Below are 15,614 nucleotides of genomic sequence, written 5' to 3'. Positions count from 1 at the left end.
AGTAGATAATTTGTGAAGAAACATTTGTACCTAGTGATTATCAAGTATGTTTTGCCTCTAATCTTGCTGTTTTAACTACTTAAAGGGGGGGACATATCTACATAACATTCTTTGGGAGTCACTGGGATTACAGCATTTGTTTTTCTGAGCACCACTGCTTCAGAGTGTCTGATACCTGTAAGGAATTTGGACTCACTCTAGTTACCTTGTTTGTTCAACCTTCAACTTCAAACGTAATTAACGAGTTCTAGTTTATTCTTATGTTAAAGAAGGAAAAGGGACTGAATTTTGACAAGCCAAGAATTTCCCAATCGTAGCAAGATTTTGATTATTGCTTTTAGACCTTTGTCACGCAGGCAGCAGTGAAGAATTAGACCTAACAAGTGAAACTAGACTACCAGCTTCCTTCCTCCTAGTCTCCAGGATGCTCAGCAAAATGGCTTACCCTCAGCTCTGCCCAGCCCAGGATTTTTGCAGATACTAAAATCATGGATTTTTCCCTCTTCATACCTTTATTTAATTTTTAAACATCAATTGGTTGCCTCCCATACAATCCCCCACCAGGGTTTGTGCCCTGACCAGGAACCAAACCTGCCACCTTTTGGTGTACCGGAGGACACTCCAACCAACTGAGCCACACCAGCCAGGGCCTGTTTTATCTTTAATAGTTTCTTCCAATAGGGGTTCCCATGAGGCTTTAAAAGGAGACAAGGAAGATCTACCAAAGCCCCTTTCCTAGCCATCCTTATTGTGATATAGTTGAGTGCAGCAACATATCTCGCACTCTTCCAGCTGGTCTCTCTGTCTTTCCTTGGCCTTTGATCTTATGTTGCGCGCCTCTAGCTAAGTTTAAACTGCACTATCTGCTCTCCTCCCCACGTCTGATAAACTCCCAACAGGCCCTGGATGCTTAACGACAGCTAGATACCCTTATACTGCCTATTGTGGAGGGTTCCTCTGGGAAGCCGTATGAACCCCACAGATATTACACAGAGGTGAGGAAGACTGGGAAATGGTCTCTTGCTCACGAATGTTGGCTGGCAGTCCCAGGCAGGGCAGTGCAGACAGCAGAGAACACATGCCAGCAGGCAGAGCGGATGCACCAGGCAACTACAGTGGGAGTTCCCAGCCTCTAGTCTCAGGTCCATCATGATGTTCATGGTGGCACTGCACAGCTCAAGAAAGGGGTCCCAGGAATTGTAGCTGGCAAGAAAGTATTAGAGGAGAGGCAATTAATGAACAGTTCCCCACCCTTTGGCTCCCCCCCAAAAAAGTTACACATACGCGTGTGTGTGTGTATGTGTGTATATATTTGTGTGTGTGTGTGTATATGTGTGTGTGTATATATATATAAAATCTGTGGGGCATTTTTCACCTTTCAAAAGTCATACTATGAGCCTGGCCGGGCGTGGCTTAGCGGTTGAGCGTTGACCTAGGATCCAGGCAATCGGGGTTCGATTCCCTGTCAGGGCACATGCCCAGGTTGCAGGCTGCAGCCGATCAATGACTCTCATCATTGATGTTCCTATCTCTCTCTCCCCCTCCTTTTCTCTCTCTGAAATCAATAAAGATATATATATTTTTTAAGTCATACTATGAGATAAGCTCCATCCAACTTCCTTTCTTATTAGGAGCCAGCATTCCTAGTGAGGTACAAAGAAAGCATTTTGCTTATACATGTTGCAGGTTGATGCACTAATGCGGAACCAACCTTCCAGACTGAAGCTAACCAACCCTGCTCATAATCAAGGAAAGAGCAGCAGGAGAGAGTCTAGTCCGAGCCGTCACCTAGGAGTTAACATGAGCTGAGCAGAAATGTCACTGGTGATAACAGCTCATTTGCACGTGTGCTGTACCAATGCAAGGACTCCTAAAGATGACAACCTGTTAGGACTATGTTAAATCCAAGGGAGGTCAAGTTTTTGCCAATGAGACTGAACATGATCACCTTAGTTTAAACCTGGGTTGTAATCTACTAGGTCTTGATACAAATTTAGTGGATTATAATCAGCATTTTTTTTTTAAATATATCTTTATTGATTTCAGAAAGAGGAAAGGAGAGGGAGAGAGAGACAGAAACATCAATGATGAGAGAGTCATTGATCGGCTGCCTAGCCTGCAACCCGGGCATGTGCCCTGACCATGAATTGAACCCCGATCGCCTGGATCCTAGGTCGAAGCTCAACCGCTGAGCCAGCCTGGCTGGGCTATAATCAGCATTTTTAAAAATTGGAATAGGCCCTGGCCAGGCTTGGTTGGAGCATCGTCCCATACACCAAAAGGTTGTGGGTTTGATTCCCAGTCAGTGCATATACCCAGGTGTAGTGGGTTTGATCCCCAGTCAAGGCACATATGGGAGGCAACTGATCGATGTTTCTCACATTGATGTTTTCTCCAGCCCCTCCTCTCTACCTCTCTAAAATCAATACAAACATACCCTCAGGTGAGGATTTAAATAAATAAATATAAAAAATTGGAATAGAGTAGAAAATAGAGTGCATTACATAATAAAATGTAGACATAAGTGTTTAAAATTTTTTTACTGTGGGTAGTTATCAGAAACATTTGAAAAACTGCCTTAGCTTGTAGTAAGTTGTTATATGCTACTGCAACTAGGAAAGAAAACTGTATGTCCATTCCCCATCTTTCATGTCACCCCCTGAAAATCACCTGTGCCCTGGCTGGGGCTAGGATTTGCAGTTCTCCCTGCCTTGGAACACACTTGCTGCAGGGTCCTTCCCTCACAATCTTCAGGTCTCTGCTCGGCTTTCACCTTCCCTCTCTTAAATAGCACTCCTTTCTCCCCTCCTATTTCCTTTCCAACTTCATTTTTCACCATAGCAAGTATCAGTCTGACATCAGTTTTACTTGTTTACCATCTGCTCCACTTGGCCACTAAAATGTAAACCCTTGAGGACAGGATTTTTGTCTGTCGTGTTCACTCCTATATTCCCACATCTAGAATGATGTCTGGCATGTATTAGGTCTCAAAGGATGGATGGACAGATGGATAGATGACTGGGAGCATGCAGTGAATTCAGCCTTCAGATACTTCAGACACGTAAGGCACCAAAAGATGAGGACAGCTGAACCCCCTGAGCAACCGAAGTGGGGTACTTTGTAGGGACGACCGTGAATTGAGTACTTAGTAGGGATCCTTCTGCTGAACATGGAGCTGTTCTGTAGGGCAGCCTTCACTGTGGACCACAGCTCTCCCAGGCGTGAAGAGTTTGGAGATACTTGGTGTCAAAATGTCTAGAAGAAAGTCCCGGGGAACGTGGGGTCAGGGGTGAGGGAGGACTTGTCAGGGCTGTTGGAAGTAATGCCTGTTTTCCTCCCAACTGCCCTCCAGGCAGAACTCCGCTGCAGTGCCCCCCCCCCATCTTGACATCACCCCTCCAAGGGGTCCCCGGAGAAGGAGAGCAAAGGGCTGCTTCATGGGTGCTTGCTTTTACAGGGTTTGTATCCAGATAAGGGAGCCAAGATCCAAAGTAAATGTTCCTGTCCCCTTCCCAAGATCTTCTAGCCTGAAAGGAGAAAACCAACCCTAGGAAATGGAGCGTATCTGCTACTCACCCGTCTCAAATTCAGGGTCTGTCTGCCTGGTTAGGACTCCCCTACCTGTCTACTCCTTGGGTTCTGCCAGGAGACTTGGAAGCAGAGAATAAAATCGGGTCCTTTTTTCCTATATTTTACCCATTCTTTTTAAAAATATGTCCCCCCTAACTCCAGCCACTAAGTGGCTGTTGCTGCCACTTGGCCAGACCAGGGGGCAAAAAATGGCCTCCACCTGCTGCTCTGGAAGTACAGAGAATTGTAGGGCACCAGCTAACCAGGAGCTAGGACTTGAAGAGAGAGGGCTCAATGCTGGGCGTATCTCAAGGTCAGGAACCCAGGTTGACTGGGAACCCCGTCTCTGAGACCCAATTTTATGGATGTATAATTTACATCCTGTAAAATGCACTCTTTTTAGTATACGACTCTGAGTTTTAACAACTGCATCTAGTTATATACCCCTTCGTATTTAACTTCTCTCTCCTTCCCCAGCCCCCGGCAACCACTGATTTGTTTTCTGTCCCTAGAGTTTATACTGGCAACTAATTCAGTTTTTTCTTAAAATAGTATGCAAGTCAAATAAAATACCTGGAAGGTTAAATTCGTCCCACCTGCCTTCAGTTTGCTCTTCTGGTTTAGGCTATTATAAAGAGAGGAAGCTTTATGTTCTCTGTCAAACTCCCTGGGCAAAGAAACCTGGCTCACCTGCGGGGCCCATCCCCAGCTGGGGGGCGCGCGGGAGGCGGCTGATCATTGAGGACTCTCTCATCATTGATGTTTCAACTCTCTCTCCCTCTCCTTCCTCTCTCTGAAATCAAGAAAGATATATTTTTTTTAAAGTTAAGCTATGTAACCAAGAACACAGACTAGACTGCCTGATTTTGCATCCTGGCTTCTTTATGTAAATAGCTTTCTGAACTGGTCAAGCTGTTGACCTCTCAGTGCCTCAGTTCCTCGTCTATAAAACAGGGGTAATAATTGTACCAACTCCCTAGGTGGTGGTCGTATTAGGTGAGTTAATGTGTGTAAAGGGTTTAGAACAACGCCTGGCACAGAAGGAGTTCTCATTAGCAATTATTAGCACCCACTGAATCCCCAGCACAGTGCCAGACTCGCGGGAGAGATTCCATACCGTCAGTGAGCCTATACTCACAGTTGCCCCTGTACAAATAAGAATTATACCTGTGAAATGATGGCAACCTACTCAGATTAAGGAATTAAATGCTGGGTTACATAAAATGTACTCTAAAGGAAGGTAATCAATAATTACTTCTAATCCAAAGAGTCAAACTTTCCTTAACTTCCTGCTGCCTTCTCATAATGGCCCCTTCGGAGGAAAACACTCCATTCTCTCTATATTAAATAAGCATATACCCTATAAGTAGTCCAAGGTTTGCCCTCACCTTCAGGCTGGCCATCCTTAAGAGATGGACAATGTCAACGTTTACTGAGAATCTACAAAGTGCCAAGTTCTATGCTTTCCAATCATTAAGCATTTATTCAGTGTCTATTAGTTATCTAGCACTGTGCTAAGTGCTAGTTATTCAAAAACTTGGGAAAATGCAAAAACTCCTTATGGAGTTTACAGATATGTAAAAAATGGGGAACTATGTGGGGGCAGGGAAGACAGAGGGTGTATGGGGAATCTCTGTACCTTCCACTTAACTTTGCTAACCTAGAACTACTCTAAAAAATTAAATCTTTTAAAAAGGGGGGGGGGATGGACAAACATTTATTAAGGAGACCCAAAGGGAAAAGTATTGGATTCTAATGAAAAAGTAGGGTGATGTGGGACAGAAAGGGAAGCCCTTGAGGACAGACAGTACTGTGAGCTGCCTTGAAGGTGGAGAGGGTACAAATGGGGCAGACCACAGGCGGGCACCTCAGCGCAATGCTGAGCATGACTGGAGAAGAAAGCCAGGGTGAGAATTCAGAGGACCCAGAGATTGGGCTGAGAAGTCTGCACTTCATCTTATGGGCTCTTGATGTATTTTTACCTCATTTAAGTGGTAAAACCACCCTCAAAGGATTACAAAAGGAAAAAGAAGCCCTAGCCAGTTTGGTTCAGTGGTTAGAGCGTCAGCCTGTAGACTGAAGGGTCCTGGGTTCGATTCCAGCCAAGGGCAAGTACCTCGGTTGCAGACTTCATCCCAGGCCCTTGTTGAGGCTCATGCAGGAGGCAACCAGTTGACCAGTTGATGTGTCTCTCACACTGATGTCTCTCTCTCTCTCTCTCCCCCTTCCGCTCTCTGAAAAGCAATGGAAAAAATATCTTTGGGTGATGATTAAAAAAAAAAAAAAAGGAAACATATCCCTATTCTACAGATAAGAAAGTTGAAATTTAAAAAGTAAGAACTGGAGGTCTCTGAACACTAAACCTGTGCTTTCTCCACTCCAATTCACAGCATCCCCACTACCATTCAATAAACCCAAAGATAGGTGCTGTTGCCCAGCGCTTGCCTGCTCTGAGCTGGGGCCCAGACAAGCTAAAGGTGCCTCTCTTCACCTCAGCCTCTGCCTCCTAGGAACCTGCAGAGGAATCTTCCACAACAACCCACGAACATTCCATGGCTGAACCACCAAAGTTCCCCAGGACACCCAGCTCTCAACCCTCAGATCCCCTCTCCGTGCTGTTGGCCTTTCGTTCTACCTGGAACACCCACACCCCATCCTCTATCTCAAAGCTGGCTAACTCCTTATTGCACTTCCCACACTCAGCTCTATGTCACTTCCTCCCAGAAGCCTTACATAACACTCCTCCCTCTCTCTGTGTAATTAGGTGTTCCATCCCCTTGTACTTCCAAGACCCCTCATCTGCTCTACAACTTTCCATCTTGGGTCACATAGTTCATTTTCCTCATAACTGTAGAGCCACACAGCAGACACTCAATAAAGGATTGTGAATGAATGAATGAATGAATGAATGAATGAATGGAGTGGAGTCTTCTTTTCTGCTCCTCCTACATCCCTCCCCTGACCACAGGGCCTTCCTCTCCCCACTGCACAGCCTGAGCCAGATCTCTGGTATCTTCCTTCCCGACCTCTTCCATCTGATCTCCCCGGGGGGCTCTGCCCTCATCAAAAAAAAACAAAGCCAGATACAGGTGACATCCAGAACCAGAGGAAATTCCCAGACCTCTCTCCCCTCCTTACTCAGAGGGACAGTGAGAGTTAACTAGTCATTTGGCCTGGAAAGGATGAGGGAGAAGAAAGCCTTGGCCCTGGCGGAGGTCACCCGCACCCTCCTCCGTTGAGTCAGTGGCTGCCTCTGACATCAGCAACAGCCCTATGCCTCAGTCCTCCAGTCTCCCCGCTCCACCTCCTCCCCTCTCACAGTGGCCATAATTCTCCGCAGGATGGCAACAGCGGGGCCTTGAACACTATCTGCAGGGCCTGTCCCACAAAAACCCCCTCCGCACCCCCTCCGCTGGAACACGCACGTGCAGGAGGGCACACGTGTACTGAGGAGGGAGGAGCGGCGTCCCAGCACCACCCACACCTCCCCTTTCCAAGTCTAAGGCAGGCAAAGCCCCCATCACCCCCCTTCCCCACATGAACAGCGCGGGCCCAGGCCTCTTCCTTTGGTCTTGTCTTCCCTTCGTCCTCTCTCTCTGAGGGCTGGAAACGAAGCCCACGGGCAGGTTTCCTAATTCAAAGGCCATGCTCGCGCCCCCGGCTGCTTCCCCAATTGATCACCCAATAGAGAGGCAGCAACAGCCTGCTCAGGGCCCTCCCGAAGCTGAGTGCAGGGGGCTGAGGGGCCTGCACCTGCTCGGGGACAAACGGTCCCACGGGAGGGACAAGGGAGCACACACAAACCATTCCACAAATCAGGGCGGAGATGCGCCGCTCTAGGGGTGCTGACAGTAAGGAACGAGTCGTTCCAGAAGGAAGGCTGTACAGAGGCTGGCCACGGTGGGCCTGAGGAATGGGCCAAGGGCCTCGGGCCACTGCTGGTGAGAGACGAGCCCAGGATGAGGGCCTCTTGAGTTGCTGGCCCCTTTCCACTGCTTTACCAGGGATTGAAATGGGCGGTGTGGGACTCACCCTGGTCTGTATGGGCTCCGGGCACCAGGCCTGGCTCTGAGCAGGTCCCGTCCCTTTCATCCTTTCTGGAGTAAGAGAGACAGTGGGGGGCGGAGGCTGCTACTGCTCCCCGCTTTTTAGACCTTCCCTCTGTGCCCAGTGGTGACAGGGCACAAAACACACAGGAGGCAGACCCTGGGTGAAGAGCGAGTCAGTGTGATTCTCTCGACCTCCCAATATTGCTGCCGGATGAATCTGGTTTAAAATCAACCTCAAGGTCGATCTTAAAGGGGAAAGATTTCATCAGAGGACAGCATGCAGGCTGGGTGGGGATCTCCTCCACTGACGGGGCAGGGTGGGATGGGGGGGTGATGAAATGGGGAACAGCAGAGAAGATTCTGCTGCCTCCAGTGTCTCTGATTAGAGCACAGGCCCCCAGAGTGCAGACTCGGGTGAGCACCCCACGACACTGTCTTTTCAGCCTTTCTGCTCATGCCAAGCCCTAGGGTGCAGCCTGCCCAACCTGGGTACTTGGGGAGAGGAAGGGGAAGGGTGCAGAGCGTGGCCAGGCCCAGGTTCCTCTTCTTGTGTCTGTGGCCAGTTCTACCCTCTGCTTTGCGAGCATACAGGACTCAGCCCTGAGGTATTCTCCTGGCACCAGCACAAACCCCTAAGGAGGAGGAACTATCTCTGAACAGGGCTTTGGTGAAGCTGTTACATGGCTGAGTAAATAATTGAACAGTTGAACACACACAGTGTCTGGGGGCTTCCGAGAACTGTGTAAAGATGGACTGAGGATTTGTGTTGCTGTCTTAGCCCTGCCACTGACTACGTGTGTGACCTTGAGCAGGTCCTTTCCACTCTCTGGACTTTGGGCTCCTCACCCAGGGGCTGGATGGCCTCTACCTGCTCCAACCCCCTAAGTTCTTAGCAGACACCCTGGCACTGTCCTAGGCGGCGTCTCCCAAAGCCCAGGGTGCAGTTCACAGAACACCTGCATGGCGATCACCTGGACATTCTATTTTTAGTACAGGGTTCAGGGCCTCAACTCTGGACCTACTGAGTCTGGAGTTTCTGGCGATGAGGGCTAGAAATCTGTTTCAAATAGCGCCCGTCAGACGGTGTCTGCTTTCTTCTAAACCGCCTTCACCTCAGCCGCTCTCTCTCCCCCCCTCCGTCGGCTGAGCCTGGCGCCAGCCTCCTTCCTCCTTTCTGTGCGCTGCTCTACCCCTCCCCTCCCTGCACCCCCGCGGACGGCAGCAGCAGTGTGATGTAATCCCTCTATCCTTGACCCCTTCCTCTGTACAGTGATTGATGGCTCTTTTATCTCCCGGTGATGAAGCTCAGCCTTCAGCTGGGTGCATTTAAGATGCAGAGCACAGGGTCGCAGCCACAGCTGCAGGACCCAGAGGCAGGCCTTGACGTGCTTAGGGAGGACGGAAGGAGTCACCTTTGAGCACAGAGGCAGCAGCAGCCGCAACAGTACCGCTTCCCGCCACCAGGAAACCATGCTCCAAGCGACGTTTAAACTGTGTGCCGGGAGCTCCTACAGACACGTGCGCAACATGAAGGGTGAGCTCCCTCTGGGAGAGGGTGTTCGTGGTGGTGACTGGGCCTCAGGCATGTGGCTTAGTGGGGAAAGTACAGGACAGGGGGCAGGAGAGCAGGCCACTCAGGCTCTGGTCCGAGCTGTGCCTCTTATCGGGTGAGTCTGCACAAGTCTTGTCCCTTCTGGACCTCAATTTTCCCACGCGAAGAACTAGGCTAGAGATCAAGATGCCTTTGTCCCTTCCAGGTTCTGTAATTTCTGGTCTCCCCTCCAGGGCTCCAATCTTCCTTCCACTTTTCCTGACTTAGCCTTCCTCTAGGATTGGTCCCAAGGGTACCAGAAAGGTCCTAGCCACAGTGGTAGAGGTAGGGCTAAGCCTTGACTCCAACAAGCAGTCCTGGCAAGCCTGAGACATGGGCAGGGAAGAGGTGGGTGGGGAGGAGAGAAAGGGGAGTAAGACAGCAGCAGAGCAAAGACCCTAGCTGCTGGCAGTTACATACACCTTAGGGGACTGGCATCTTCAATTCTCCTGCTGTTGCAGGATTTTTCTGGTTTGAATGAAGCTTCCCTTTTTCAAGAGGAAACCCTGGTGTGGCCCTTGCCTCCACGCAGGACCGGGACAGCCAGCCCAGATGGAAGGCAGATTTCTGGGCCCTAGAGGAAGCCTGGTGCAGTGTAGCAAGCCCTGGACTGGGAGTTGACCCGGCTCTAGTTCAGGTCCCTGCTAGGAATCTGTATGTTCCTGAGCAAGTCACTTCCCTCTCCAAGGCAGTTTCCTCATCTGTGACAAGATGAAGGGGTGGAAGGGGCTTTCCCACACCTAAGTAACAGTTTCCTTTCCTTCCTGCAGGGCTGAGGCACCAAGCCATGCTGGCCATTGGCCAGGAGCTGAACCGGAGGGCCCTGGGGGGCCCAACCCCAAGTGCATGGATTAACCAGGTCCGGCGGCGGAGCTCTCTGCTTGGTAAGTATTGAGGCTTCTGGGCTTCAACCAGTGGCAGGAGGCTTCCAGGGTGCAAACACTGCATGTGGCTCTGTTCCCAGCCAGCCCTGTGGCCATTCTTAATCACTTTGAGAGGATGGGAATGGAGTTCCTCATGGCCAGATCCTCTCCCTGTCACCAGCAGCTGCCGCATCTAACTTGACCTGCAGGCTGAATCCTATGGCTTTGGTCTTGCCTCTTCAGAGGAAAGAGCAGGTCCAGAGATCAAAGGGAGGAGAGCTGGTGGGAGGACAGGGGACCTGTAGGAAACTTGGTCTCTCCTTGGCTGCGTATCCAGGTTCTCGGCTGGAAGACACTCTCTATAATGACCGGGAGCTGGCCTATATCCACCAGGGAGAGGAGGCCATGCAGAAGGCCCTGGGCATCCTCAGCAGCCAGGAGGGCTGGAAGAAGGAGAACCAACAGGTGAGGGAGGGTGTGGAGGAACACACGGTTCCTTACCATGCCACTGCCACCCTCCAGGCCAGCTGGGGGTCCTGCTCTTCTCAGAATTCCTGCCTTGTGCAGCGGTCACTGGGCAACAAATGGTTTTGAGGATTTTCCTTTCCCAAGAACATATCCTCAAATACTCCCTTCCCCCATCAAAGACACCCTGTACTCTCATACTTGAGAAACATCATTCCTGTATCTTTACCTATCCTCCAAAAACACTCTACACCTATTCAGCAGAGACCACCGTGGGCTAGAAGTTCCAGTGCCAAGGAAGTGACTGTGTGTTCAGCCTGCCTTATGGCTGAGCTTGCAGGGCTGATCTGGGCTCACCTGCAACTGGGCTGGACTAGAACACGGACAGCCCACGCTTTCTGGGCTCTCTGCTCCCGAGCACTGCACCTTTACTGGGAGCCAGTAACGGGGCATATGTTAGAGGCAGGTGGCTCTACTGAGACTTTGGCTTTATCTTCACCAAAAGCTTACATGCTGCCCATTGCCCAAAGTTCAGGTGAAACCTCTCCTTCCCCAAGTTAACAGACCACCAGTATGGGAGTCAAGAATCTGGGATGTAGCTCCAGCAATGCTCTTAGCTAAGGGTCTCTGGGCAAATACCTATCTCTGTCCCTACATCTTTTTTTGGATGAGGTACTGGACTAAAAAAATCTTTAAGATCTCATCTAACGCTCTTTGTGTGTAATGAGTTGGTCTCTCCCAGGACCTTTGAGCTTCTGAAGTCAAGGCAGGCTCTTTCCAGTTGGGCCTGCCCATGTCTATCAATAGTTACCACCAAGAAAAAGGGCCCAAGGAGTAGGCAGGTCACCTCTGGTCTTCAGCATTTGTATAAGGCTTGTGGTAGGAAAAATCACCTACTCTATTTTACTCATAAACAGTTCCAGGTTTCCTGATACACAGTTCTTTTCATGGTCCCCTTCCTGCCTTGCCTGGCATTGTTTAAGTGCCCTAGACTAGGAATACTTTCCTAGTCTAACTTTATCCTGGGGCTTCTCTTGCTCCCCGATAGGCCAATGGGGACAAAGTGCTTAGTAAAGTGGTTCCAGACGTCGGCAAGGTATTCCGGCTGGAGGTGGTGGTGGACCAGCCCATGGAGAGGCTGTATGAAGAGCTTGTGGAACGCATGGAGGCAATGGGAGAGTGGAACCCGAATGTCAAGGAGATAAAGGTGAGGGGAGCCCAAGTGTGAGTGGCAGGAACCCGGGAGAGCCCAGTCTGAAAGGTGGCCAAGGCTGTGGGTGGTGGTGCCTTTCCCCCAGCAATGGCTAAGTAGTGACTCTGGTTCCATGTGGCCTGGTAGGTCCTGCAGAAGATTGGAAAAGACACAGTGATCACCCATGAGCTGGCTGCAGAATCAGCAGGAAACCTCGTGGGGCCCCGTGACTTTGTGAGCGTGCGCTGTGCCAAGCGCCGAGGCTCCACCTGTGTGCTGGCTGGCATGGCCACACAGTTCGGGGAGATGCCCGAGCAGAAAGGTGTCATCAGGTAATACTGGCAGCAGGCTCAAAAGCCCCCTAACCCAGGCCTGGGGGCCAAGCGTGTGATGAACCCCTGGCTCCAAAAAAAACAATCCTTGGTCCCTACTCTCAGCTTCCTTTTACAAAGGAAGATTCTCATTTTCCATAGCAGGGGAGGAAGATAAGATTAGCCCTACTTATATAGCCAGTTTGTCCTGACCCTCCCCAAAAGTTTAAGGACCTCAAAAGTTTTCTAAAGCAAGAGGTAGGGCTGAGGTTGAGCTGGTATGGCCAGGTACGGCTGTACTAGTCATTAAATTATCCACACTACTTAGGATGCAGCTGCTACCTAAGTTTCTCAGGGGCCCCAGCCACCACCCTGGACCCTTTCCCCAATCTCTCTGTTATCCAGCAACTAAAATGCTCCCAGGAAGCCTCCAGGTTCCAGCTCCAGCTCTAAATAGCATTTGTTCTGATAAGCTCGTAACCATGCCAACTGTTAAATATCACCCCTGGCAAAGGATACTTCTCTCATGAGATTTGGAGAGACCAGGCAGTCAAGAAGTGTGGCTAGTATAAGTCGTCAGCATGGGAATGGAACTGTCCTCCTGACTTGACTTCTCTTCAATTGTCAGAGCTGAACATGGGCCCACTTGCATGGTGCTCCATCCCCTGGCTGGGAGTCCATCCAAGACCAAACTCACTTGGCTGCTCAGCATTGACCTCAAGGTGAGGGGCGTGGGAGGCGGCACAGTGGAAAGGTAGTGAGGGAAATATAGGTCCTTACCACTCCCACATTATCCCACAGAATAGGAAAAAATCCTTCCATTTACAGAGAATCAGACTGTTGAAGGGGGAAGAGGTTAGAGTAATGGCTTTATATTCCACTCTCTCAAAAGCCTGCAATGGCTCCCTCTTACCTCTGGTATTAAATTTCAACTCTGTAGTTCTTTTAGAAAGAAGGAAACTTAGGCCTAGAAAGGTGTGCTAACTAGCTCAGGGTCTCACAGAGTGGGAAGACAGGTCTGTTTGTCTTGAGAGCAAATCCTGTGCTTCTGACAGTTGCACAACAGCAGGGCAGCAATGCAGTCCTCCAGCCCTTGACTCCAGTCAACTACAAGGTTGCTGCTTTAAACAGAGCTAGAAGACCATGACCAGACCAAACCATAATGTTTGTGATAGGGTCCAGAGGTCTCCAGAGTGGACCACCCCCAAGATACCAAATTCTTCTATCTTCTACTCTAGGGATGGCTGCCAAAGACTATCATCAACCAAGTCCTATCACAGACCCAGGTGGACTTTGCCAACCACCTGCGCAAGCGCCTGGAGTCCAGTCCTGCTCCTGAAGCCGGGTGCTGAAGGCCAGCCTGCTGCTTTCCACTGTTCCTGCTGCATTGGCTTGCGCGCTTATAAGGAAAATCCCTCCCAGAAGCCTGCAAGTCTGCTTGAGATCTCCACCTGGGGACAGCGGGCTGGGGTGGCAGTGTACTTACATTATACTAGGACTCAGACGGGTAAAATGTTAGTACCAAGAAAATAGGGATGGTCTCATATAAAGAGGGTGAGCCTTCTTAACTTCATTCACTGATTAGCTGTGAAGGTTAAGGGTTTCAAAATATCTGTAAAACTTCTCTGGCCCTTATGTCTATCTAAAAACATCTTAAAATGCTACTAGCTGAGAGAGGGTGCAGAGGGTGCTAAATACAAGGATAGGGACCTCATGCTTTATGGGCTCAAGAGCTCCACTCCTTGCAGGCAATGTGTGTGGACATAGGGTCTTAAAGAAGGGCTCCAGCAACTCTGCCCCCCCATCCAGTAAGCAGAGCGCTGTAGCAAAGCACAGGCAACTCCCCACAGCAGGTGCCAGCCGGAGACCCAGTTCAAGTTTTCTTGACGAAAAAATAGAAAACTAATTAGACTGGTTTCCCTACTTCTTCCATGAGCACCAGTCGGAATAAAAAATTATAATACAAAAACTTCAGTCTGCACCTGTTTTAAAATTCTACTTAAGAAATCTACTTGAATAAACTGCAACTTCATACTAAAGGAGTCCTAGACAAAAAGCTTAATTAAATTTAAATCCCCTAGCTCATTAAAAGGAAAAATTACCAAGGACTTATATCATTCAATTATTTAGAATCTGTTATCAGAACCTGTGATAAAAATTTAATTTCCATGATAAGCACAAGCCTAAATCTTAAGAGCACTATAACTGGTAGCTGATTAATGGGCATTGAAAGATGACGATTATGACTGAGGATTTTTATTTACTTAATTAAAATAATAGTGTGACTTGGGGTGGTGGACACAGTACAATATACAAATGATTATTATAAAACTATACACCTGAAACCTATATAGTCCTATTAACCAGTGTCACCCCAAAAAATTCAATAAAAAAGGACGGACAGTGCCGAATAACATTACTACGATAATGTTAAAAACAAATATTATTTTCCCATTAGTGACTGTTTAGACCTAACAGGGCAATTGAATCTTTAGTATATTGTATCAGCTCTCAGCTTGGCTCAGGGATGCCAATTTCTCTGCTTTAGTAGACCAATATTTTACAATTTTGAGAGATGGTGGAAGGGGTAATATCGAATTCCCTTTCCAAGAATGTATGCTTTAAAAATATAAATTGGGATGGCATTATTTTACTAAAATGTATACCACGTGAAGCTTTTCCATTCTAGTGCTAACAGCATTGGTGATTTATACCATTTGGAAATAGAATTCTATCTTATTTATTAAACAAATTAGCAGTAGCAGAAATTCTGGTATTTATTGAGGTACTAAAATTTTACAACTAGAGCTATTTTTTATTATTTATGCTGATTGTTTCTTAGTCTGTTTTTGGAATAGATGAAATTATTGCTTATCTGTCCAGGAGCTTCAGAGTGAGAGAGGATAGTTGTAGAAGTATCTCCTAGAACAGAACTATCATCTCTTCCCTAATAAGAGAAAATGGTTACTTGTTTAAAAATGTGTAGAGCAAATATACACTCTGGTTTCAAAAGAGAACAGGACAATAGTAAAGAAATGGGCTTTTAACACACAACATGGTTTAGAGCTTGATTATAACTAGCCTCTTCAAACTATGCAACCATGTCTTGGAATTGACTGGGGAGATATTCTCCCACTTGTTCAACTTTACTTTGGAATAAAATAAGTTGTGCTGATCTGTTTACAGAAACCATTTTATACAGTATTGTAACAAGTGGGTATTCTGAGACCTTCAAATGAACCTTATCAAAACATACACACATTTTAAATATGAAAGTAAAAACAAAATCATTATTCCTGTTATCTCTGATTTACAAAAGCCAAATGTACAAAAATCTAATTTTATCATTTAAAAAGAGAGTGGGCTGTATATTTGGTAATTATATTTTATAATTTGTGTTCTACATAATTATATATGTGGTAATTAATATTACAAAAGAATTTACCTCCAACTTCCTCTAAATAACACCATCTCCTTAAAAGTTCTTCAAACTCTGATGATCCAGAAACTTTATAATCATGTCTGTCCTTTAAGACCATCCACAAACAAGCCCTGGCAGGTGTGGCTCTGTGG

The 15,614-nt window shown here is 47.9% G+C and overlaps 1 protein-coding gene across 1 annotated transcript; it reads left to right on the top strand.

Annotated features, from left to right (window-relative positions):
* The first annotated feature begins 8,890 nt into the window (after positions 1-8,890).
* On the top strand, positions 8,891-15,222 carry STAR (steroidogenic acute regulatory protein). The gene is made up of 7 exons (XM_081129279.1): positions 8,891-9,153; positions 9,981-10,094; positions 10,411-10,538; positions 11,587-11,745; positions 11,878-12,062; positions 12,670-12,763; positions 13,280-15,222. Exons 1-7 carry the CDS (start codon positions 9,090-9,092, stop codon positions 13,391-13,393), a joined length of 858 nt encoding a protein of 285 aa, XP_080985405.1. The 5' UTR covers positions 8,891-9,089; the 3' UTR covers positions 13,394-15,222.
* Positions 15,223-15,614: the final 392 nt, after the last annotated feature.

Source organism: Miniopterus schreibersii (genome assembly GCF_964146895.1).
Source record: "Miniopterus schreibersii genome assembly, chromosome: 2".
NCBI classification, from domain to species: domain Eukaryota; kingdom Metazoa; phylum Chordata; class Mammalia; order Chiroptera; family Miniopteridae; genus Miniopterus; species Miniopterus schreibersii.
Note: the sequence above shows the minus strand (reverse complement) of the source record. Positions and strands in the feature narration are given on the sequence as shown.